At 47.9% G+C, this 26,065-nt stretch overlaps 1 protein-coding gene across 6 annotated transcripts in view; it reads left to right on the plus strand.

Annotated features, from left to right (window-relative positions):
- Positions 1 to 222: 222 nt before the first annotated feature.
- The window catches only part of KANSL1 (KAT8 regulatory NSL complex subunit 1), a 101,718-nt gene continuing 75,875 nt past the window's right edge, over positions 223 to 26,065 (plus strand). For 3 of the 6 annotated variants that reach the window (XM_075117132.1, XM_075117138.1, XM_075117137.1), the window contains exons 1-2: positions 8,737 to 9,190; positions 19,466 to 20,852. In XM_075117132.1, the coding sequence (XP_074973233.1) occupies positions 19,549 to 20,852 (1,304 nt within the window). In that variant the 5' untranslated portion in view covers positions 8,737 to 9,190; positions 19,466 to 19,548. Of the gene's footprint in view, positions 460 to 8,735; positions 9,191 to 10,075; positions 10,095 to 19,465; positions 20,853 to 26,065 lie in introns of those variants that run through there. The other 3 variants (XM_075117133.1, XM_075117136.1, XM_075117135.1) reach the window with 3 other exon arrangements.

A 26,065-nucleotide genomic window follows, 5' to 3' on the forward strand; every position in this document is an offset into this window, starting at 1 on the left:
CCCCGCCGCGCTGCCCCGGGGGGCCGGGCCCGGCCGGCTCCGTGCGGAGCGGGGACCCCCCCCGCCTCCCGCCCCGGGCCTCCATTTTAGCCCGGAGAAGGGAGGCCGGGCCCTGGGGGGGGGGTTTCTAGAAGGATCCGGGGGTGGCAGCCCCCCGCACCCCCGGCCCGGCCTCTGGGCGCTGCCGGGCCCCGCGGCCGGCCCGGGGCGGGATGGGGGTGAGGGGGGGCTGCGGGAGGGCCGGGGTCGCACGGGCTGTGCCGCCCCTCTCTGCTGACAGCCCTTTCTTTCCCCAGGTCCTGGATTTTTTTATCGCCTCCTCAAATAAATAAATAAGAAACTTGCAGACCTACCAGGCGTCGGCAGAGGCTGGAAGGATCCGGAGGCCCTCCCCGCGCCGCCGGCTGACCGCCTGGACCGCAGGTGGCGAGGATGGGCCTGGCCAAGATGCCCGGCGAGGTACGGTCTCCCCCTCTCCCAGACGGCGTAGCGAGGCCGGCCCTTGGGTTTTGCGAACCGCGGCGCCGGCTGGGTTGGATGCGCCGAGTTGCGTTTGCAGGCGGCGGTGCGGTTTCTGGTGGTGCGGGATGAGCCTGGAGCCCCGCACGTAGGCTTTTGGTGAATGCGTAACTTTAAAATGGAGGTTTGGGAATACGGCTGGAAATGTGGACTCAATCCCGTGTGTGTGTGGTGTTTCTCTCCAAAACCCTTCCAATGTCTGTATGTAGCGAAAAGATGCGTAGCCTTCTCTTGGGAGCGTGCGTAGGTATTTCCAGGTATTACCTGTCCGTGTATGCAACAGTGTCGAGACATTAAGGTATGACTTGCCCAGAAAAGGAGATTTCCTACTTCTCTTTTCCCCTTTATTGCGTGCATCCTTAAAGCATGGGTTTACATCAATCAGATCCTTTTTACTTGCTGCTATAAATTGGTTTATATATATGCTTATAACACTGAGAGAGTTTTGTGCATACCTGTCAGAGTGGTCTCGGCTCCATCCCATGAAGACAGAAGGCTTAAACCTTAAACCTGGGTTTTCACACTCACGTTTCCATGCTTCTGGCTTCCCCGTGTGTGAAGTGGCCGTAGTGCTTCTGGGTCTGGAGCGGAGGGCGGCAAGCGTTTGCTGATGCTTGTTTTGAAAAGTCATCTCTTACCTTGCTGATGTTCTTACAGGTTAAGAATTGTGTCGTAAACACATAGGTACGGCAATCAAGTTCTGTGAAGCTGAATAAAAGCTAAAGGGAAGCGCTAAAGGGAAGGATATTTCCCTCTTTTCATAAAACTACAAGCCAAAGCAGCCTGACTTTAGGGCAATTATGGAGGCTGAATTTAGACAAATTCTCTTGTAATGGGAAAACCAAAAATCTTTACTCAGTCTTTTCACACTGACCTCAGACAAATCTGCTCTGGTATCTGATCTCCAGCTGGCTAACACCGCAGTAAAGGCTCTTATTCTGTGTGTACATAATAACAGTAAGTTGTTGTGTGGGCTTTAAAAAAGGAATTACAACTTTCTGTTATAAGTTTTGGAGGTTATTACTAAATTTCTGGGAAGTCAGTGTTCCTACTTTTCCTGCTGAAAGCGGTAGGAAGCCAGCGGATAGCTTCTCTGGAAGCTGGTCCTTATTTCCAAAGTCCACACGCTGATGTGTTGGCTAAAGACAGGGGTTTAGCGCGTGGCCGCGTGAAGCTCAACACCCGGGTGGGTCTGTCCGTAGCCCTAGGGTGTTGTCAGCCCTGTGATTTCAGAGCGTACACAAACTAATGAGGGTCTGCGGCAGTCAACAGTGGTGCTGCTCTGTCTAACAAAATATTCTGGTTCCAAGCGTGAGCTTGTTAGCCTCATGCTTCAGTCTGGAAAACTCGGAGCTTTAAAAATAAAATTTAAGAGGACTTAAGCCATTGAAATGGAGGGCCAGCATCATCGTTGTGTTGATGGCTGGGAAATACGCAGGTAGTGCCCAAGCCTTGCAGCTGGGACCCGTGTCTGGCAGCTGGAGAGAGCGCCCTGGCTTTGGATTTGGGAGGGTGCTGAAGACACCCGCTTCCTCCAACAGAGTGGGTCATGGATGGGCACGTGGGAGGATAATGCCAGGTCCTTTCTGCTTCTCACGGGCTGGCAGGAGCCGAGGGCGAGGAGGCGCGCCGGTGGCAGCGGGTCCCGCGTACATCTGCCGGAGGGTGTACCGAGGAGGATGTGCAGGCTCTTGTCGTGTCGGGCCGTCACGTCCGCTCCGCATTTTTTGCTCAGAGGCGTTGGCCTCTTGTGGCGAGGATCTAGTTGGACCTTGTTTTTTTTTTAAGTGTATGAGTGTGTCATCTGTTCCTGCGCCAATTGCTTTAAACCTCCGGTCAGTACGTGAGTGCTTTTGTATCGTGTATCCCTGAGTTGTGTTCAAATTCTAGCGCCTAATATTATTGTCACAGTTTGCAGTGCGTTCTCCTCATAGAAGAGAGCTTCTCCATTACAGCCCTTAAGTTTTATAAAGCTCTTTACCTGCAGCTGCTGAAATGGGAGGGAGGGTTTCTCGGAGCAGAGGAGCAGGAAGGTCTGCCTGGTCCTTCACATATAACATGCGCAGGACGAAGTCTGCTGCTCCAAAGCTCTCTGTGCTGTGGTGGAGGTTGCAAGAAACGGGGCACTCGCTGCCTTGTTCCTCTCACTGCCATTTCCCTGCGGTCGTCTGGGCACCGGCTCTCCTGCGCTAGACTTGTCGTAGGAAGTATTGTTAACAAGGAGAGCATGTAGGGGCTTGACTCTTTCCACCTATGGTATCTGAAGTTTTCCTGCGTTGCTGAGGGTTTGAAGTCAAGTGGATTTGGCTGGGACGGAGACATTCGCGTGAAGCCCTGAAACTTGGGGCTCAGAGACTTGCAGATTGTGTTATCTCTGGAACAGAAGCTCTCAGAGCACAGCTTTGATATCAAGATGTTAGATGACTCTTGAGCATGACCAAAAGGGTGAATAATCTGATATCCTGGTTATTGGCTATGGTTCAGTCTGGTTAAACTGCTGCTCCGGTTTGGGATTAAACTGAATTACACATTGCTACCAATAGGGCGATATTTTGTTGCAAGTGCCCAACAGCAGAAATAGAAACTAACACTCCTGTTAGTGGATCTGAGAAAGGCAACGTGAAAAAGATGACTATAACATGAATTAATGAGCAGAGACTCTTAAAACCAGTGTTAATCTTGCTTGCGGTAGAGGGAGAGCTTTCGCATTCCAGTGTCAGCAGTGATGGAGGCTGGCCCTGCAAGGGCTCAGGTTTGCTGTTGACTCACGAGAGGGAGCATGAGGTGCAGGATTTGGTGGAAGGTAAATCCATGAAGATGTTCTGTGACGATGAGCCATGGCTCGTGGATTCCCTTTCCCAGGATAAAGGGAAGTAGATCGAGACTCTCCAACTGGAAGACAGAGGAAGGGTTGAGTTGTGCAGAGGGTATAAATCCGGTCTCCCTCTCAGCTCCGTGCTGCTGGTAGCATACCCGTGCTTGTTACCAGTTGCGGGGTTCCTAACTAATTCTTCTAACTTTTATTGACATGAAAACTCCTTAATCAATTTGTCTGTCATACGGTGGAACTGAACGTTACTCCTGGCAGTGGGAACACAAGTGTGAAATGTGTATGCTGTAACTATACAAAACCCCTAAGGTATGTTTCAGTGTTGATCTTTTAAAGGGTTGTTGCTTAAAACTCAGTTAGCCTGTGTCTCACAGTTTTATAAGACAAGGGCTTTTACATGGTTGGTGCAGGATCGCATTTCCCTCTCCTACTTTCCTTTTTTTTTTTTTTTCCCTCCTCTCCCATGATATAACTACCTATAACCTGAAATGGAAGGAATGTGACTTTTAAAGTGTGCCACCCCCTTACCTATTCCGCTATTAATTTGTATTTGATTTTATGGCTTGCATCATTGTCTGGAATCGTATAGTGTACTCTGCACAAAACATACTGATTTCCATAAAGAAGTGTTGCGTTAATGGCGTTTCTTACACAAATACCCAAGAAAACTGGTGGGATCCGGGGCTTGCTCTTGCACCTCTTGTGATGTTTCATGCATGTGTTTTGGATGGATCTAAGCCAACATGATAATATTGTTGGCAATTCATGGGGATCTACATGATAAGGAGTTGCGACTAAATGTAGATTTGTATGCTTTACCCTCTGCAAGTTGATAAAACCTGGTTATCGGGCCCCAGGTGGATTAACAGCTTAAAAATTCAGGGTGCTTTGTATTCCCCAGTCTGGTACAAATAGAAGTTCCCACGAGGCCTTTGGGAAATCAGGCTCTTCTGTACAATGTGCATCGATGTGACGCAACAGTGTGGCGTATTCAAGTATGTTTTGGCATGACAAGACCAACATCTTTTGGCAGGCGTTGAGAAACACAGTGGTGAAGTTTGCTTGTTACCTTTGTTAAATAGTCATACATTCCCAGCCTCCCATCCGTATGGAAACCATAGAAATACATTTCACAGTGGAAACCATATAAATGGAAACCATAGAAATACATTTCGTAGTGGAAACCGTAATTGAGTCATACGATATAGCTTATTGCTACGTCATAATAACAAATGCCACTTAACTTTGTGGCAGATTACAATAACTTCCCCCCTAGCCTGGGTAACAAGAGAGCTGTGACTGTGAGAGGTCCCGATGCTCTATGGAGTAGACTCTCCAACATGAGGACAAGCAATGCATGTTGTCCTTGAAATGATGAATGTCTGTATCAAAAGGCTTGGTCTAAAACATCAAGGGGGTTTACAAACAAGGAGTGTTACTTATGTGGATCACACGGCTTTTTTAGCGAATTGTGTATTCATTTCCTGTTTGTCTCAAGCAAACTGAAACTTAATCCCTCGATCTGGAAGTCCCCAGGGAAGATCCAGGTTTGTAGCTTGACCTTAGGATGCATTAATAGAATAGGTACCTGCCTGATCAGGGAGGTGTCAGGGTTGCTGAGCTCTGCCAGCCTCTGCACTGTTTACCTTCCTGTGGCTCTACTTTCTGGGTTTTTTTCAGGACTTTGCTCTTTTTCTTTCCTTTTTAGTGAGCATTTTCAGAATAGCTGGCTGGGATGTGCTGTGTCTGTCACAGCTAAGAAATGCCTTTCTTACCCTGACCGGACATGTTCGTTAAAGTTGAGTAAGAGTATCAGAAGAGCAATGATCACTGCAACGGTCTCTTGTTGCTACAGTTTATCTATATTTAGCTTTAAATCGGACAAGTCTCGCATCTTCCGAAGCCTCTGTGGCCACTGATATTTGAGTTTGCTGCTTTTTGTTAGGATATCTAATGGGGTCGCAAATGAAGACGCACAAGTTGTTGTATCTGTAGGGAGGCTCATCACTGTGTTCTTTGGTGGCCATTGCCTTCTCTGCTTTCAGGGTGTTTATCAAACTGATCTAGCGTCTTTGCAGGCTCAGATGTCTCCCATCATGTGTCATAGTGTATTTGTCAATATAACTATATGTACAGCTATGCCTATACTTATTGTATAGAGATTGTTAAATTTCTGAGGCAGGTACAATCAAAGCAAGGCACAAGGATTCATTAGGTACAGGCGTGTGGGAAAGACAAGGTAACAATCAGGTACGAGTAGTTGGGTACATAACACTCGCCATATATTGAACCCTATGTTCTTGATGCTTTTGTGGAAGAGGGTGACTTCAAAGAAAGATTTAAGGGACGATGCCCTAAAAATGTGGATTCACTGGGGAGAGCCCTTCTTGTTCCTGTGGGGCATCTCAAGAGCAGTCACGAAGCTGTGTGAAGGACTCGTGGGTGAGGGCGGTCAGCGCAGGAGTAGCGAGGTGACCTGGAAGAGATGCTGTGGAACTACTTTGAATGGAAAATGGAGACTGGAAGGGCTGTAAGAAGGTATGTGTCAGGGGCAAAAGTTGTATTATTTTAGACTGCAGAGCAATTTTTGCTACATCATCTCCAGATCAGGTTGAATGATGAAAGCTGTAGATATGCCTGTGCTGCAGGAAGGTCCGGATCTGTACTAGACTGTCAAGTTGGAGATCTCGCCTCTTGGTTAGGCATGCCTCAATGAGCAAAAAATTCTGCAGTGCAGAAGGAGCAAAAGATTAGAAACTTTATTGCACAGGAATTTCTTTTAACTTCCTCCACGACAGATTGCCCTCCCTCTTCTGTTCCTGTATGAAAAAGCATTTGTTGCTACTTCTGCTTTTTAGCTGGACTGAATTCAAGGTAGATATGAGGATGAGAAAAAGAAATCGGAGGTACGCATGCTGTTGTAGGGTCCTGTGTCCTGGCTTCCTAAAGAGCTCTCCAAGTGTGGTGAAGAGAAACAGATCAGGGGAAAGCTTGAAGCCGCTGTCCGAGTTCATCAGGCGACTGTCTTTCAGCAACAGTATTTTTGTTACCTTTAAGAATAGAATATATTCTCTGCGTGACCCGGTTGTGTGCTGGATTTAGTGTTGCTGATAACACACTGTCCTGATGTCCTCCTTGGCACTGTTTCATCATTGACATAAAGCCCAGTTCAAGGTCCCTAGGCTCATTTTTTTCCAAGGTACTGCATGGAATTGCTGAGAACTGGGTAACGGGTGCATTGGGATGGGGGACGGCCATCTAGGAGGGGAGGAGTGTGGCTGCAAGAGGGGGCATGCACAGGAGCAGAGCTGGCTGCCTGCAACTCCCTCCTAGGGCATGAAATTCAGCAACTGCTGTCCTTAGTAGGACATTTCTCTTTGCTCATACTTAAGTGCTTTTAAAGTTTTGAGCATTTGTGTTGGTCAGCAGGGACACAGCATCTGGCCTCTGGGGTAGTTCTGGCTGCGAGTGTAGGTGGCCACGCAGGCCCTTAAAAAAATTATGAAATGTGTTGTCCCAAGGATTTCCTGGCCCCAAAAAAACAGCTGTAATGACAGTTCCACATGTGACTTGTTAAGCAATATATTGGATTTTAAAGAGCAACGGTAGTATCTTGACTCTGTATCTCTAAATGCTCTTTAACAGAGGGGAGCATTGCTTTTCCCCTCGTGTGGTGCTGGGATTTGAAGCAAGAGGAAGAAAGAAACTTGTCTGTGTGCTGCATAAGACAGATCAGGATTGCCCACACTGGCTATGGAAACAGTATTCATAGGTCTTACCTAATTCTGCAGTTGAGGCAGTACAACTTTTTTTTCCTCTAAACCCAACTCCCTAGGGCAAACACTCCTCTCTGGTGTATAACAGCATGCACTGCTGTAGCTTTTCCCCTTTGCAGGCAAACGATGGTATAAAGCACTTTTTTTTTTTTTTTAAATTGGCATAACTGCATTTCTACTGTAGAGGCAGCATAGCTATAGCGAGGGAAAAGTGTGCTGAATGCAATAGATATCAAATCAAAATCAACATGTAGATCCACCGGAGGGGGGAGAGTGCCTTTGCCTGGCAGCAATGCTGAGCAGTTTTGTGGCACCCCAAATGTCAGGTGAACGTACACGCCTTGGCTCCAGCTGCGCTGAGGGACAGACTGGCGTCACCCTCATGCAAATGGCAAAACTGAAGGTCAAAGAGGTGAAATGGTTTCTGCAGTCCCAAATGAATTCTTTCCTGCTCCGCTGCCTCTACGTGCGCAGGTCACACCGAGTGAGATGGAGTTTGTCAAGGAGGGGGAGGCAGTATCCTTATCATAGTATGAGTGACCCTCTTCTGCTCGGCTGTAGATTGTGCTCCTGCAGTTTCCAACCCCACGTCTCCTTATGGCATTTGCTATAAAGCCTGTTCATAGCCCTTGACATCAGGGGCTGTGGATCCCCATGTGCAGACCTTCATCCCTGAGTGCAGGTGCTCACCGGGCAGCACTGGGAGCCTTCGGGGGGGCTGACAGGGGAGGTGCCTGTGCAACCAGGACCCTATTTTGCAGTAGCACCTCTAAACCTGGCTGGCTTCGGGTAACACCTCCCAGAGCTGCTCTGGATTTAAAGGTTTAAATGGAATTTTTAACCACAATTTTTGGGACTAAAGCTGAAGAGCCTGGCAGGGGGAGTGTGAAGTGAGCCAGTAAAAAGCTCCCGGGGCTGCAGATGGAGATGGAAGAGGTAGATGTGTTGGTTTTGAGGGGGAAACTGCTTAAAACTCTGAAAGTTTCTTGGTGGGGAGCAAGCTCAGAGATGGAAAAAGGGGAAATGGTGGGGGTATTGTTGGGGGGTGTGTGTGCTTAAAACAGTGAAAGTTTCAGCAGGGAGAGGGCTGAGCCCCCGTCCTAGGCTGTGGGAGCCCGGACCCCGCGGCGGCACGTGGCGGGGCTGCGGGGGGGCTATCGGACTACATCTCCCGGCATGCCCCGCGCGCCCTGCCGGAACCCCGCCCCTGAGCGGGGCCGAGCGCGCCTGCGCGCTGCGGGGCGGCCGTGCGCCCCCTGGTGGGCGGCGGCAGGGAAGCAGCCGCCCGCAGCGGCGGACGCGGCGGCCGGACAATAGGCGGCGGGGCCGCCCCGCCCCCGCCCCCCCGTCTGTCTGTCCGTCCACTCACCCCCCCCCCCCCCCCGCTCCCCCGGCGGCGGCCGCCCCTCCCGCACTGCAGCTCCTCCGCGCGGCGGGCGCCTGGCGCTGCGGCGGCAGCTCGGCGGGGCCCCCTGGCTGCGGGCGGGCGGGCGGCGGGCGCCGTGCGCGCGACTGCCGGCGGGGGCGCTGTGGCGCTCTCCCCCCTCCTCCTCCTCCTCCTCCCCCCCCCCCCGGTGCATTCTCCGGCTGACGGGAGGGGGAGGGCAGAGAAGGAGCCCGGCCGCCATTTTCCGAGCCGCGCCGCTGCCGCGCTCGCCCGGAGCGGGGGGGAGCGGGGGGAGAAGAAAAGCACCGCAGCGCCCGCTCCGCCGCGCCCCGCCGCCCGCCGGGCCCGCCCCGCCGCCGCCGCCCAGCGCTCCGAGCCGGGGGTGGGGGGGCCGCTCCCCCCCCCCCCCCCAACCCCGCAACCCCGCACCGCACCGCCCCAGCCCGGACTGCGGCCGCCGCTCTGCGCCCGCCGAGGGAGACGGGCGAGCCCATCCCCCCTGCCGCCGGGGCGGGCCCGAGCGGGCGGGGGGGGGCGCCGGGGCTGCGGCCGGGGCTGGCGGCGCCCGTCCCCGGTTGCGGCACCGCGGCCGCCCCTCGGTCGGGGGTTTGTTTGCAAACTGCGCCCATTTTGTGGGGGGCCGAGCCCGCCCGGACCGCGCTCGCCGCTCGTCACGTGGTAGGTGCCGCTCGCCCCGCGCCGCTCCGCGCCCGCCGCCCCGCGCCTCCCCCGCCGCCCCTTTGTTACCGCCGCCGCGCCCCGCCGGGCCCCGCTGCGGGGCGGCCGCCGCGCCCCAACTTCTCCGCCCGGCGGGAGGCGGCTCCCCCGCCACCCCCCCCCCTTCCCTCCCCTCCCTTCCCGCTGCCGGGGAAAGTGCGGGGGTCGCGGCGGGGGAACCGGGGGCGGGCTGACCCGCCGTCCCGCTCCCCCCCCCCCCCCCGCCGCCCCGCCGCCCCCGGTGCTGCGGTTCCCTCGGGCGGGGGTGTGGGGGGGTGGCGCCACTTTAAATTGAAATCCCCGGCCCGGAGGCGCCCGGTGGGCGGCGGGGTCCCGCCGGGCCCGGCCGGGGCCCCTCACGTGGCCGGCGGCCCCACGGCGGCGGAGCCCGGCCCCGCGGCGGGGAAGGGACGGGGTGAGGGGGGGGGATATCGCTATTCCGTAACCGGGGGGGGGGGGGGAGGGAGGGCACACGGGAACTTTAGAAAGTAAACAGAAAAAAAAAATTGCATAATCTTGTCAAAGACGTGTGGAGGGGAGCAGCTCCTCCGTCCCTAAATCCGCCTGGAAAATATTAACGTAGCGGTCTCCGGTAATCCCGGCGCCCCGGTGGGCTCCGGCGCTGTCACCGGTGCCGGCGTGCGGGAGCCGTGGATGTGTCACCGTGCACTCTCCCTCTTCTCCGGGGATATACAATAGCGTAATTTTTCATGTGGGTTTGAGCTGCTAAGCCATTTTCCTGTATTTACTTTCCGGCTGCTTATTTTTATTTTGTATTTTTTCTAACCGGCCCCGCCGATCCGGATTTATTTTTCTCAAAACAAGCTGGAAGAGCACGGCTATCCTGCAATGCTTTCCGTGATCGGTACGTGTGTTTACTTACATCACGGGATTAGCATCTTCCAGTGCTCGATTACAGAGAAATTTGCCTCCTTTTGGGTATAAACGAGGGTCGTGTAAAAGATAAAATATATAAAAAAAAGGCAGATCCTTTTCACAAACCGAGGTGTCGTCTCCCCTCTCGTTAAATTTGCGTACAGGTGGGTCAAAATATAGATTATGTTGCCTGTTATGTAAAATGCACTTGAATGACAAACTGTAGTTTTCCATGAAACCGGTCAGGATATGGGAGGAACTGCAGGTTTTTATTTGTTTTGACTGACCATTATATTTTGAACTGGTTTGGGCCATGTCTGTGTTCACGGTTACATCATGTCATGTGTTGTGCACAGTGTGATTTGTGCCTCTAAAAATAAGGCGAGGTAAAAGCCCGTTTCTCGGAGGTAGGAAAGTAGGAGAGTACTTCAGCCGTGGTACGGTCCCGCTGACGACAGGGATATAAAACACTTGGGGGGGGGATGGTGGTGGTGGTGAAGGTGTTATGTGTCTGGGTGACCGAACCACTGCCGTCATTTAGGAATCCAGTGATCTGTTTGTATACAAGCGTTTTCTCTTTAAATCCATATTTGTCCTTTTTATAGCCTTTGTTTTCACGGAGGAACCTCTCTTCCCCTGCTTTAGCGTAGCCCTCTTCAATTTTCATTCGGGAACGGTGCGGGGAGCAAGGCCGTTCAATGAGATTATATTATTTCTTTAATTGAGAAGGCAGTGGCCTTTTGAATCGGCGAAGGGGGAGATGAAGCGGCGTCGACCCAGGGGCTGCGAAGGCGAAGCTGGGGAAAGCCCCGACCCACCGATGGGACCAGGATCCCGGGGCAGCTCGCTTCTCCTTCCCGAGGTGTCCGCTGTCGGCCACCGTCAGAGACGAGATATGGGCGGCATGTTTTTCTGGCGCGGGAGGGATGGGTATGGGGTTGGGTTCTTTTTTTTTTCCCCTGTAGCCGCACTGCCAAGGTAGCACAGCTGTGTAGGGCTTAATGGATTGATATGCTGCAGGAGCAGTTAATTGTGGAACTTGGTTGTGATACTGTTATAGCTGATTTGTAATGATTTAGCAATGAGGATGACTTGTGTTCCCTCTTCAGAGGTGATAAAGTGGCAGATGACCAGGCAGATGTGGCTGTGTTTCTTTTATGCTTTTTCCTCCCTTTTTTTTTTCTTTTATTTATTTTTTTTTTTAACACTGTATTCAAGTCTCATTTACTTTCAGCGATCATCCGGTAACTGGAGAACTGGTGCAATTCTGACATCACCCAAGTCAGGGGTGAAAACTGAGCAGTTCTTTGACCAAAGTCACTTCCTTTTGCTCTGTTTGTAACTGTTTTTGTGAGCGCAACTGCCATTATCTAATGAACGCTCCGAACAAAGACTTGTCTCTGGAGTTTCAGCACTCCACCCTTTTTCTGCTCAGGCAGCGAGTGGTGCCTGTCCTTAGGAACCTCAAAAGACTCTTCCAGGGAGGATAAGACTTAATGTATAGGGAAGTAAAGGTAAGGCCTGAGGAGTTCTTGGGCCCTACCAAGGCAGGGAAAGGGTGAAGCTTGAGGAGCGGGGAGAAAGGGCGAGCAGCATGGTTTGATTTGTGGGCCCCATATAATTTTGCTCTTCTGGAAAATTATATTTTTCTGGAACAATTTTTTGAGAGTAGGTCAGTGATCTCTCTGCCCATCCCCATTTAACAGCACCTGATTTTGCTTTTTTTTTTGTTTGCTTTTTATTGGACCGTGTGGGAAAGGGGTGGGCCAAGGTATGCCTAGATGGGAATTTAATTTAGTGTAAGTGTCTCAGGTGGATCATATACTGATTAGACCAAATAATATTTAAGTTCTGCACGCATGCCTCTGTTCAAAGTGTTTATTTTTTCATTAAGAAGAGCCTCTTAGCGGTTGGGCAGTCAGAATGGCAGGTGATCTGAAAAGCACCGTTTCTGTTGCAGCATTTTATAAATATACCATGTCCCTGCTCATAACTTCCAGGAATACAATTTTTATCTGGGTTGAAAAAGAAGCAAAGACTTCAGCGCGCTGCTTGGGTTGAGAGTCCTTCCCAGCCTTGTAAACGGCCGTTTAGCTGCCTCTTCAAGGATGCAGTTTTCTGTAACAAATCGTTTAAATTAGAATGAAGGCTTTCACTTTTTTTTCTCAGCTGGGCAAGGAGTTGTCATACTCAAATCGGCAAGAGTCCTGGTGATGCAGGACTTGAGTAAACATAATTCCCTTAAACCCTGCGCGTGTCCTCTCCGGCCTGAGTTCAGGCCTGTGTTTTTGGAAGAGGATAGCTTGGATAAGGCCCCCTTCAGGTTTCAAAGAAAGTTAAAAAATAAGTGTGTTTCTCCCCCTGCCATGACCTGCTGTTAGCAGATGACTGCCAAAGTATAACTCAGTTTAGAGAATGAGACAAATTGTGAAATGGGATATGCTAATAGCCACAAAGACGTAATTCTGGAGGATAGAGTTTTGACAGCGCAGTGTCTGAATTTAATGATGAAACTGCTGTTTATCTAATGATACGAGAAAAAAGAGTAACAAAATCGTATCTGAAGAGAGGAAATGGGAGTAGCTGTCAGCCTTAACAGGCCGCATCTTCATCTCTTCCTCAATCTCTTGCTGCAAACTTATTTTTTGCAGGTTTGGTGGAGAAGACAAGTGTTTAAAAAAACCCTGGCTATTTTTAAAAAAAGTTTAATTGAAATATATACTTCTGTTTCGGGAGCTACTTCAGGCCTCAGATGTTAGCAGAAGATGGACCCTAAATATTTTTCATTTTCAGCTCTATCAAACGTTAGGAGTCCCCTCTCCGAAATCTCTATAACTTCCTGTTGAGGTCTGCAGCGACAGAGGATATATGATAGGAAAGGTTACCATGAAGTTGCCTTATACTAAATGAGAAGCAGCAAACCGAGTTCATAGTGTAATTATGGCCCATAAATAAGAATCTGTGATGTGTGAATGAACATCACCTTCTATTAAACAAGCACCTCTGTTCTGGAGTTCGCGTTGTCTTGTTTTTGGTCGCTGCCATGGCAGTCGTCATGGATCGCTCGCTCTCCTCTGAGATCCTAGGAGCAATAAAAGCTGAGATCTGTAGTGAGCTGAGCACATGCGTCCTGGAGAAGTGTGTGAAGAACTCCATTCAAAATAAGGTATTTAAACTCATCCGCAGGCCAGTCTGGCAGACTGGGCAGGGATTTAGTGATTGGAGACACTTAATTCTACTCCTGTCTATTCTGTTATTTCCTCTTGAGGACATGGCCAGTTAATGTAAGGCACTCCAAAAGACTTTCTGTAGTGACAGTCTATGCCTTGTTTTAAAAGATGAAATATTAAGGTGGTGCCATTTACAGGGTGGGAGGGGGTTAAAAGTTTCAGTAACAATCATATGCTTTTGAGCAAAGGCTGTATGACTGCACCTAGTGAATGAAAATATGTCTTTAAAATTAAAAGGCAATTCTGTTTTTTGTTTAACTTGCTCCCTGAGTCCTGAGTTCAGGTTTTCATATTTCCTGGGCAACTTGCCCAGATTATGTGAAAGAAAAACAAAATCTCTCTGATACTGGATGGGGGGAGACCCGGATTTCACAATTAAAGCTTTTTTTTTTTTTTTTGTCTCTGTCAGACTGCTTCTTTGTGCAAATGTCCCATTATTGTTTTTTAAACCACATTTCTTTTTATTTGACTGCACACAGCAACTTTGGTCTGAAGAGTGACTGAACAGTAATGGGTATTTTTATCTCTAGCTGCTTTGTTTTCCAGGTGAAGGCATTCTTGCTTGTAATTATTCAACTTTCCAGACTTTTGACTGGGGAGATGACGGTTAATCTTGCTTTGTGGCTTTTGTTTTTCTTTCTGACATCATATTGATAAAACCTTCTCTACCTCAGATTATGCAATTGATTTGGTTTATTTATATCCAATGAGAATTCACAGGCCTATGAGAAAACCCTTCTTGAAGAAGGAGGCCTCACGTTGCTGTTTTTAGAGTTGACCAAAAGACCCTGCCACTTGTGGGGACCAGCAAGTGGAAACGGCAGCTTTTCTTTTAATCTTGAGAGCTTCTGGTTGGAAACAAAGGCTATAACAGTGGAGCTCAGTAATATATCTTATTTGTTCCAGTGCATAAGTACCATTCGCTGGGATGTTCTTTAATGTTAAAATTCTTATTTTTCCCCAAGAGATTAGGTGTGAGTCGGTAGCGTTAATATATGTGGAAGGTGCTCGTGTATCTATTTTAAAAATCTGTGGTTCTTATGTATGTTCTTAGCCTTTTCTTAATATTAAAAAAAAAAAGCGCCTGTTTCCCAAATGTAGGTCATCGTAGGCATGCAGTCTTCCAAACTGCACATAAGAGCTGGCTTATCAAGAAGTTTATCGTCCTGTACTTGCCTGTCACATTTCCTTAATTAAAGCTTTGAGAGTTACTTCTCCTGTAAATCTCTTTCTAAATTGGTAAACATCTGTCTTACAACTATAAAATGTTGAAAGGTGATAACAAAAGGCATGTGGTGGGTCTGTTATGCATAATAGCTATCACTTTTGGTAGATGTACATTTTTGATGTGGAAGATATTCCTAGGGCTCAGGGTATTAGCCTGTGTGTTGAGTACCTACATTTTAAGTAACTCCGCTGAGGTTAGAAACACAGATGATGTATTTCAGTTGCAAAATGTATATGGATTTTATTCTAGCAAGATTGGGTGGTGGTGGTGCTTTTTTTTTTTTTTCTAAAAGACATTTGTAACCACACGAATTCAAGAGTTGGCTGCACTCGTAGTGGGGGAGGAGAGGGGAAGTGGGAATTGGTATAATACTCACTTCCTTCAGGGTAGCTTTGCCTTTACTGCGTCTAATTCAAGAGCACCTTCGTGTGCGTATCCTCTGCAAAACCCGTGTGTTGGGTAGGACAGAGCTTCGGAGGTGAAGGAGTTCGCAGACAGTTGTGTAGTCGGTTGAGGGGAGGCTTGCATCTAACACAGAGGTTATTTGTCCTTTATGTATGTGTTGAACTTCAGTCCACCTCTTCTGTCTCCATTTCTTGTGCAAGTTGTAGGGAAAAGGGAATGTGCCCAGGTGGGTTTGGGCGAGTGCCTCGTAGGAGGAGAGCTGGGGAAGTAAGGAGGCCTCGCACCAACTCTAAAGAGCAGTCCCAGTGTGGTTTGGCATGTGATGAAACTAGACAGTAGGTGCAGGAACTTGGATATAATGTCAGGGGTTTAAACTGTAATTCACGGAATATAAATACACAAGGTAAATGTGTGTGTCACCCAGTGGTGCTGGGAGGGGTCAAAGGCAGAGGTAGTGCAGCCGGGTGGGTGCAGGGCTTGGTGGGGTGAGAAGGGTGGCCATGGGGGCACTCGTGTCTGCGAGGGGACCCACTGGTGTGAGGGCATGGAGAGCCCATCAGGAGAGAAACTGGAATGGGCGTTTAGACAGGTGGGCAAAGGAGGGGCTATTGATACCTCCTGTGTCCAGGATTCAGAGCTCCTTGGATCTTCTAGTGAACCTCACTGGAAGCACAGATGCCTGATTTCTCCCCCTGAAACTCTTGTCACGAAGATTTCAGAGAGCAGAAACTTCCTGTGTTCATTTTTGGTTTATTTTCTGAGGTGTTGCACAAAATCGTGCACTTAGAAACCCAGTTTTACTTTCAACCTCTGGTTGTAAAATTGGGTTTTAAAAGCAGGCAGTCTTGAATAAGTCAGCATGCTGAAGGATTGTGTTCAGGGGTGTCGTGACTCGGTAGCTGCTCCAGGGTATTAGTGTGACTGGGCATGTTCCTTGTGCCTCTTCTAACATCCCATCGTTGCCTTGATCTTATTCCTGCTTTTCCCTCTGCTCTGTGTTTAAAAAGCATTAAGAGTTTGAGTGTTGGTGTAGTTGACATGGGACTGTGGGTGAAGCCACCTGAGTAGGCCTGGTGACTTTCCCCCCTCGGTGGCCTCACGTGCACTCCCTGAAGTGAGGGAAGATGGGCGAGTTACGATTACCCTGTTTTTACCTGCTTACTAGAGCCTTTCATCTTTCCTCTGTTAATTAATGCTAACTGCTCTGGCAGTGCTCTAGTTTTAAAGTGGAAATCAAGAATGTGCTTGTGGATTTTGAGTATTATCTTAAGACACGTTGTAAATGCCATGTTGGCCTTCCAGAAGAAGCTCCTGCGGGATCTTCCCAAGTGAAGTCTAGCACAAGGTGTCATGCCGTGGCTGTTGAAGGCAGGGCTGGAGCATGTGCGGCAGCACACGCGCTGTGGTGGTGGAACTGGAGCAGATATCCAGTTACTCTGGCAGTTGTCTACCAGCAGGACTTCTGCAGGAGGAGAAGCCTCTTGGTCACATGCATGTCAACTCGAGTGCTGGAGTCAGGGACCCTTGGTGGAGAAACACCAAAAAAAGGGACCCATGGGTGCTCACATCAATGTACTAATAGTGGTGGATATTAGTGGTTTGGGTAGAACTTGCCAGCATGGTTTGAGTCCCAGCGGCAGACACAAGATTCAGGATAGTTCTTGGAATTACTATCAGCATTGTCAGAACGCTCTGAAAGTTCCTCAGACTGTCCATGTGAATGACCTTTCTTTCTCTTTATTCCTTCTCCCTGTGATCACCTCAGATGCCTTAGCACTCTTTCCCCTCCAATTCCTGGTTAAGAAGAAATTACTGATAAGTGTAATACGGCTTTAATAACAACCAGAAGTTAGGAATGGAGGAGAGGGAAAATGCTTACAAATGTTCCTTAATGTTTTTTCCAAGAGTTGTTCATAAGAGTAGAGATCTAATTCAGTGTTAGAAAAACCAGTGCTGTCTAGCACGCAGATAGTTCATAAGGACCTAAATAAAATAAAAAAAATACACCCAATAACTCTTGGAGGTCATCTTTAAGCTACTAGAACAAAGCCTTATTCTTAAGGGAGGCTTTCCAGGCTTCCAAAGTATTTGAAATGCTGTCCACCCAACTAAAAGTGAAGCCAAGGAGGGTTGCAGTAGCTTAGTAGGAGGATTTTCTTTTTAAAGTGAGTTTGCTAACCCGGAGGAAAAAGCAGTATGAAAGTTTCACTTCCGTTTTCTACTTCTGTTAATTTAACTAAAGTTGATGGCCTACAAATTTACTCTAAAATACTCTTCAGCATAGGTAAACTCCTAAACGGCTGCAGTGCAATGCAAATATGTTCATATAGAATCATTGCATTCAGCGCCAAGTGCAGCTTGGTCTGTTTTTGCAATATGGGAATTTCCTAAGCTGCTGTCGGTGTCTTGCAGTGCTGTGGCAGTAATTGTAGTGAAGAGCGCTGATCCAAGAGTCTTCCTTTGGAAGACAGACCAGTGTGTTTCTGCAGAACTGACAGCACCCGTTAGGAACAGTCATCCCAAGTGTACGTGTCTCTGTAGTGAAGGTCTTGGTAGGAGAACTGGAGTGGGGGAAGTCCTTTATTCTGACAGCCTTCCTCCCTCTTCTCCCAAGGGTGTCTTAGCTACAAGTGGAAAGTTCCCTGCAAGTTCCTTTTTTTTTTTTTTTTCCTCCCTGAATAGTCATGTTCAGCCTTATTTATGGACCCAAGTGGTGACTAAAAGCCATTTTCAGTGAGGGTGCAGTAAATTTTTAAGCGTGCGCTATCCTTTTTTCGGTAAGGACAAGGTATAGTTGGTTACAAAATACGCCAGGTTCTGTCAGCAGGGGACTTCTGAAGTCTGAACCCACCTCGAGTGTCTTGGTACTTCTGTTATGAGAGCTTTTAGGTTTTTCTTTTTAACTGGTCCCTCTGTGAGTGTATCCTTTCTTCCCTGTCTTCTTCCTCTCTGTCTCCTAATGGGGTTTGGCAAGAGAGTTAGTTAGCAAGACTGCAGATGGTCTGAATCGTAGCCCTGGTGAGGGACCTGCCAGTTGGCCGACGTACGCGCTCACTGGAAACCAAACAGAGCAAATAACTTTGAGCTTGCCCTGTGGGCCTTCCCTCCGTGGGGATGTGGATTTGTTTCTCTAACTCATCTCTGACTTTTAACAAAAATTCAGTTTTTAGTACTTAGTGTTTTTCAGCCCTAATGTTTGTCTGTGGTCCCTGTTACGGGGAAGCACCTGGTGTGATGCTGGGGAGCAACTGTGGTGCAGCTGAATGAGGCTGGAAACAAAACTGGCTGCTAAATTTTGCTCGTTCAACATATTAAAACTTTAGATAGCCCCCGCTTTTCTTGTAAAGTGGTATATTAATTTGGTCATTGGGGTGCGTTAACGAACAGCTACAACAAGCTTATGCAAATTTATGTGAAATTAGAGGATTGGCATATCAGGCAAGAGATCAGAGCTGCTTCTTATTATTAAATTGACATTGAAATAGCTTATGAAGGTGCTAGATAAATTTTGCAGCAAAAGGAAAATAAAGTAACTGTTGCACTGGTAGCGCAGTCTGTGCTGTGTGTTATGTGAATGCAGGTAAAAAAAAAAAAAGACTTTAGAAAATACCGACTCTTAGTGGTAGAGAAAGGTAAATGACCAGACACTTGAAGGTGATGGAGGGGGAAAGGTTGCAATATACATGAATGAAAGGTCTTTGATTATTTCTCTTAACTTGTTTGATCTAGTTGAGTTAAGCCATGGCTTGCTTTTACAGTCAGAGCCTAGAACTGCTCTGTCATGGTGTGCATGTGGGTTAATCTTTATCCATGTTCTTGAAAGAGAAATGGGAATTGCTAACCTGGAAATCACCTGGCTTATTCGGAAATGTACTTCTGGGAAAGTAGGTTTCATATGCACCAGGGAAACGACTTTCTTCAAATCCAAGGCTTCTTTCAGGGAAGCTGTGGGGCTGCCAGTGGGTGTGGGGTGCCTTTAGCCACTGGGAGTTTAAGCATATGGAAATTTGTTCCCTTCAAGACCCGTCTCTGTTACATGTTACAGTTCTGATTTGTCATTTTTTAATGCACCTGAGCTGGCAGTAGAAGCAGTGAAAACTGTTTTATAGATGTTATTCAGAGATTTTAAAGATGAAGTTGGTGTGCTGCTGGAGGAATGGGTGTAACCAGGGCCAGACCTTTTACGAAGGCCTGGGAGGATGCTGGTGTGCCGAGTGGATGGACTGAAAGATGAGGATAGTAGTTAGAGGCAGGCCCTTGCTGTGGGAGATCCTGAGGGCTGGCTTGCGTGTTGCTACTTCACTTTTTACCTGCCGGGTGCCTGGATGGCTCTGTCGAGCATGAGGCTGGTGGTCGCAGAGGGGGGATGGTGTGCTGAACATGAAGCTTGCGTGGCTTCACCAGGAGTCGATAAGTCTCGCTGCTACTGTTAGTCTTGTTTATTCTATTTTCCATGAGTGCAGTGCCTAACTTTCTCTTTTTCCTTCCCTTCTGTAGGCTGCCCTCGGGAGAGGCAGTGGGAGGCAGTGGAGCTGGCCTCGGCACCAGGAGAGGCTGGACTTCCCGTCTCTCTGTGCTGAATGGCTGCGATGGCGCCCGCTCTCACTGACGCAGCAGCTGAAGCTCACCACATCCGATTCAAGCTGGCTCCCCCGTCCTCCACCTTGTCACCTGGCAGTGCCGAGAGCAACGGCAACGCCAACAACATCCTCCTGGCTGCCAACGGCACCAAAAGGAAAGCCATTGCTCCGGAGGATCCCAGTTTAGATTTCCGAAACAACCCTACGAAGGAAGAGCTGGGCAAGCTGCAGCCACTAGTGGCCTCTTATCTCTGCTCGGATGTAACATCTGTTTCTTCAAAAGAGCCTCTGAAGCTGCAAGGAGTCTTCAACAAGCAGACAGTCCTTAAATCTCACTCTCTCTTATCTCAGTCCTTCTTGAAAACAAGTGATCTGTTGGGGAGGCAACCAGTGTTGGAATTCACTTTGGAGAATCTAAAAACAATGAGTACTAATAGCCAGCCACCTCTCCCACAAGCGCCTGTAAATGGCTTGGCCAAGAAATTGGCCAAAAGTACCAATTCAGACCATGAAAACTCTAGTTCTCTGAACGGTGGGAAGTGTGCTCCTCCTGCTGCTGCCCTCCAGGGTGTTGACTATAATGCGGGAGGTTCTGAACTGGGGGACTTGAAGACCGGTTTGAGCAATTGCACTCTTCCACATAGAAGCCTTGATGCAGAACATACAACTCCATTTAGCAATAATAGCACTGCAAACAAATCTGTCCTTAATTCCATGGAGCAACAGCGGGTGCTCGAGGGTGGCAGTGGAGAGACGAGGTTGCCTGGTGTTGCTAGTCACTCTGACTTTGGGAGCAGTAAGTTGGAGGAGCAGAAACCACCTCTGTTGGCCGGCCACCACAGTGCTCTCGACTCCGAGATGAGGACGAGGGCATTGCTGCGACGGCAGGCAGACATTGAGAACCGTGCCCGCAGGCTGCAGAAACGCTTGCAGGTTGTGCAGGCGAAGCAGGTGGAGAGACACATCCAGCAGCAGTTGGGTGGCTTCTTGGAGAAAACTCTGAGCAAGCTTCCAACTTTGGACCCCCTGAGGCATCGGAGCCAGCTGATGTTGACCAGGAAAGCAGAAGCGGCCCTAAGAAAAGCTGCGAGTGAGACAGCTACTTCAGAAGGCCTAAGCAGCTTCTTGAAGAGCGATTCAATATCGGAAGAACTGGAGAGATTCACGGCCAGTGGTATGGCCAACTTGAGATCCAGTGAACAAGCGTTTGACTCGGATGTCACTGACAGCAGCTCAGGAGGAGAGTCTGACGTTGAAGAGGAGGAACTGACCAAAGCAGACCCAGAACAACCCCACGTACCACTGTAAGTAGCAGCCGTGCTTTGCTTACCTCTGATGGGGGGAGAGCGAGGTGAAAGGGGGCAGATGAAAAATCTGGTTTTTGTAGGAACGCTTTTCTCTTGGTGGGCTTAGATCAAAGGAGTAATTGTTAAAACTGGTGTGGTGTGATTTGAGCACGCTTCCTAGTTCAGGCAGCACATGCAATCTTGAAATAAAATTCTACGTGCATGTGGTAGTTGTCGGTGTTCTTGTGGAGCAGCAAGTCCTGGAAATCCTGGCTGGCTGGAGCAGTGCGAGCACGCTGCAGTTACAAACCTGAAATACTATAAATGGTTCTCTCCGTGATGTGTTGGACCTGTCCCCTGAAATGAAATGTTTGTCCTTTTATAATGAGAATCTTTGTTGTAAACCAGTTATGTAAAGTAAGGCCAGTCTGAATCTTTGTAGCTGACAGCATAGTTGTGACTGGGGGAATTTTTTTTCAAATGAACTGCCTGGGAAAAAAAAAATACAAACCAAAACCCAAAACAAACCTCTGAAAGTATTTGGTCCAAGTGCCAGTGGAAGTGTGAAGCAAGTATGTTCTCTTCTTGCATCTCTGGGAAATACTCTTGGGAATTTTCTCCTTGTCTGTGACTTTTATTAAATGATGACAACAGCTTCATAATTACGTTGTTAACTGGATGCTGTTTGCATAAGTGTTAGGTGTCAATCTGTGTGTGGAGGAGGAAGATCCTCATCAAGGGAAGAGGTCCTGAGATAGGTCAAGGAAGAAGGGGAATTTTTCTTCCAAAGACGAGCATTTTCTGTAGGAGTTCCATGTCGCAGTATTTTGAACAAATCTCTTAAAAGGCCATATTCTATGTCTAGTCTGTGTAAATTCTTGCTTGCATCAGTAGATGATCTCTTCCACCCTGATGGACCTATTGAACTTAAACCTCAGTCTGTGAAGTATAGCTACAGTCAACAAAAAGCTCCCTGCAGCAGTCACAGGGGTCCTGTTTGGAATGCGGACGGCTTTCCGACCAAGGCTGGAAATAGTCACCGGGACTTTTGCATACCTGCGCCTTTCCGGGTTTGTTCAGATCTCTGTGGAGGAATAACCGAATGTTTTGATACCTGTTGTCCAAAGTAATGTTCATGGCTGGTCGAGTACTGCGTGCCACAGATTTTACTGAACCATGTAGGTGGATGTGAACAGTGTGTGCACTTGGTAACTTCAACATCCTCCAAAAAGGCACTCATATGGATGAGTGCTGATAAACAGATGTTACAGCTCTTGAATATTAAATTCCAGCTAAATGTCACATCATGTTTTGGGATGCTAGCACAGGATGAATTTATGTATGTGAAGTCTTAAACGTGGCATGGGTTCGGCTTTCTCCCAGAGCAAAGCTAGTAGCTGAGCATGTGATCCCTGCTGGCTGGACATAAAGGCGTTCTTGTGATGTTAGGGAAGAGTGTTTAATGACTTTATTCCTGTTTTATAGTGTCCATGAACTTACTGTTGGGATTAGTAGTAAAATAGCATAAGTATTGTAATTGTTATTAGAGGAAGCATTTGATGAAAATTCTATCCAAAGTAGTATTAAATTTCCCATGTTGTGGGTTTCGTAGATTGATGTGTTGTCCCGCAAAGTGATATTTCTTTGCCACTCATCTTAATCCCAGGAGGAAGTGCGGTATTCAGAGACATGATGCGTGAAATTCTTCGCTGACTTTTCTGCCCTTTGTGTTAGTCACGCCTTTACGTTCCCCAACCTCCCGAGTACTCTTAAAAAGCCAAAGATTTTAAAGCTAATAAAAAGAATGATTCTTCTATTGTCCATAGGTTCAGAAGCTGGTGTGTATGCATACTGGCATCTAGGCCGGGCCCACCAAACCTAGTTTAAAGTTTATGCCTGTGGGTATTTAGTAATTAGCCTTCCCAGCATTGACTGTCCTGTTGGCATCAGCGCTTTGACATTGGGTCTCAGGAGCTCTGGCATTACTGAAGTTGAGGCTGAATGCGCGTTCGTCCTTGTTAGTGAAACTCCTAAAGTCAACCTTAAGAGCTGGTACAAGCACTAGAGTACTTTTAAATATCAGTCTTTTCAAAGTAGTGCTAAGAGACAGGAAGGGGAAGAGCTGACTTTTCCACTGGGAAGCCGCCCTGGGCCAACTTATTGTACAGAACCATTGTTTTATGTTTGTGTGAGTGCAGAAAAGCAAACGCTCTTTACAGGGTTGCTCAAGTATGGCTGGATTTTGCAGCTTGCTGAATTTACTTATTAGAGGGAAGACTTTTACCCTGATTTATTTTAATTTCTGTAGTGAGATGGAATATCTTAATGAGTGTAAAAACGCCTGTCTCACCCCTCAGTCAGCATCCCTTGGCTATATATTGCTCTTGGGTGCCCCTGCCTTCCCCCAGGAAATTGCTTGCTTGCTTGCTTCTAGATCTTTAGTGAGAATTATGCTACAAACCCCGTGTCCTGTAGCTTGCTTGCAGTAAGTGGCCATGTCACTGACTGCCTCTGGGATTCAAGAGGGAAAAGAAACATGCAAAAGAAACAAAGACATGTTTACATCATGTTTAGATAAGAGCTGACCTTTGAGTTTTTCTGGCATGGTGGCATTCCAGACTCAGTATCTGGTCAAGGACAGGCTTGGAAGCATTTGTATCATTCTGGCCTGCCTGATCTTAGCCATAAAGCAGCATCTCCCTGAGGAATTGCATCTTTCCAGTAGCGTTAGGGATCTATCAGAACTTGGTAGGTCCTTTTTAAAGCACTCATGAACCTGCTGCCCAGGAAGGTGCTGTCATTCAGGTGCATAACCAGGCCATCATGTAATGCATAAACAAAGCAGGGAGGTATTTGTTACACCTTTGTTGGGAAGCCCTGCCAGCTATGGGCTTGGTTTAACAAGGCGCTCTTGATTCTTAGGCAGCTGATGGAGGAAGACAGTGCATGCAGGCAGAGTTGGTTCATGATGCATTCTTAGGTTTATGTGGATCAAGGACCACCATGTTGCCTTTCATTTGCTCTCGGATTAATAATAGACAACTCTGTTTCACAGCTAAGATCCTCTTATATGTTGCTTCAAAAGCGCATGCGGTGGCAGAGTTAGGACCTAGAGGAGCTTTGCCCTTGCTTGGTGGTGGCAGCAAAGGCAGGCTGGAGCCTCCCCTGTAGAGAATCGTACTGAACTTCTTTGGCTGGGTGTGACTGTATGTCTGTGACTGTGAAACCTGTGCTGCTTTGAAAGAGCCCAAATGCTGTTGTCAGCGTGGTAGGATCAGGAACTGCTGTTTGTGAAAGTTGCACGGAGCTGGGCATGTGGATTCCTCCCAGTGCTGGAGGGCTGCTGGCTGGGCTCTGGCTTATGTGGCCACGGGATGCTTTAGCAAGTAATCAAAGTCCTGGTGTTTGTTTCCTACGTAGAAGTAGGAGATATTTCATGTGGCATGTGCGTATTTATAGGAGTTGCTTTTCTCAGGCTGGTTGGTTTCTTTGGTTGTCTTGCATTTCACTGTAGACTGGTTTCATTGGAATTTGTCACTTATTTTTGTCTGATTAGTTACCTGTGTTGAGCAGCGACATAGTCATTAAGCTGGTGAGTAGTATGTGATTTAGGCTCAGCAATCCCCAACTTCAGTCTGTGTACTGTGGAAAATTCTGAAAAGGTAGCGAAAACAAATATTTAATTGGAACTTACCTTCTAGCTCAGGTTTCTTATCTGGAAAATCACTTTTGATGGCAGTTAGATGAAGGCGCTGAGAGTGAACCGAAGTTCCCAGTGACTAACTCCTTGCACCACCTTTTACAAGGGTCAGACAGTAGCTACAGTGTGTTCAGTTGTGGTTGTTGCGATGCCTATGGCCATGATGCCTAAGCACACTTTAATTATCCCCATTTACTGGTGGGAAATCTGAGCACCTTCCGCACTTTGGTGTTGCCGTGAATCATTTCACAGTCTTGGAGCCCGTGTGGTGACTCCTCCCTGCGCTGCGTCACATTGTGCTGCCTGGATTTCGGAACTGCTGGACTTGGAGTAGTAATGGAGATTTCTCACTAATACATGCTTTTGTCAGCACTAATTTCCAAGCCTTGTGTTGGAAAAGGATGCGTGTGGCACTTGCATCAGTGGTTGTTCAAGGGGCAGTTGCAGTTTGTGCATTAGTTGGCTGAGAAACAGGGTTTAGAAATTCTGGTTTTTTTCCCTTGATTATTTTTCAAGCGAGAGCACGATAAGGAAGCCTGTATCTCAAGGGCTGTTAAATAGCATTTCTCAAATCTGTGACTTCATGGAGCTGTAATTCAGACGGCAGATCCCATGCCGTGGGGACTAAGGAAGCTCTTCCTACTGGTCACAAACACATTCCACTAACTCTGATTTATGCATAGCAATCTTAAAAGTTTGTCTCTACTCTTTATGACTTTCAGTTACCTGCTTGGCTTTTTGTGGTGGTTTTTTTTTGCTCTTGACTTCTATGATGCGATTCTGTGATTGTAGGTACCAACTACAGCACAGTGCCTGACCTTCTAGTTTTTAGTGATTTACGGAAACTTGTGTATGTTGTATCTGAATGGCTTGTAATCCATGTGCTGCTCAGCAGCAATATGTTGGTGAAGAGAGATGTCCCTCAAGGATCTTTCATTTTGGAAGAGAGAGAGAAAGAGAGCAAATCCTGAACATGTTCTTCTTTGCATTTGAAAGCAGAAGAGCAGAGAGCTGTTCATTGTTCAAAAATGCTTAATCAGGTATCCAGGGTAAGTAGGACACTCTGCAAGTCCCTCTTGCTTTTAAGAAAAAGAGGGCAAATGAGAACGCTGCTTGAGAAGGATCTTAAGAAAAACGAGTCAGTTATTTCTCCAAGAAATGTTGGCTATAGTACACGTTTTATAGTTATGGTGGCTGTCTAGTAAGTTGTTTCTGATTTTGATTTGAGCCTTGATCCTAACGCAGACCTTATCGGAGTGTGGAGGAGAGGTTAGGTGTTTTCGGTGTAGGTACTCTCATTGCCACCCACACAACTTGGTTAAGGCAGCGTTGTTGGCTTTCGTACTAGAGGGATTTCAATGCATTCATTTAAATTTATCTTTCTGGGATGAAGTCACCGTTGTTTTGGGGGGAGCAGAAGGGAACCAGCACTCAGCGCTGGGTCGTGTGTGCAAAGAGTAACGGTGGAGTTAGGTGCTGTGGCCCAGGAAAGCGTCTGAATTTGGGGTGTGGGGTGTTGAATGCAGCCAAA

This window comes from Phalacrocorax aristotelis, chromosome 23 (genome assembly GCF_949628215.1).
Source record: "Phalacrocorax aristotelis chromosome 23, bGulAri2.1, whole genome shotgun sequence".
Lineage (NCBI taxonomy): Eukaryota > Metazoa > Chordata > Aves > Suliformes > Phalacrocoracidae > Phalacrocorax > Phalacrocorax aristotelis.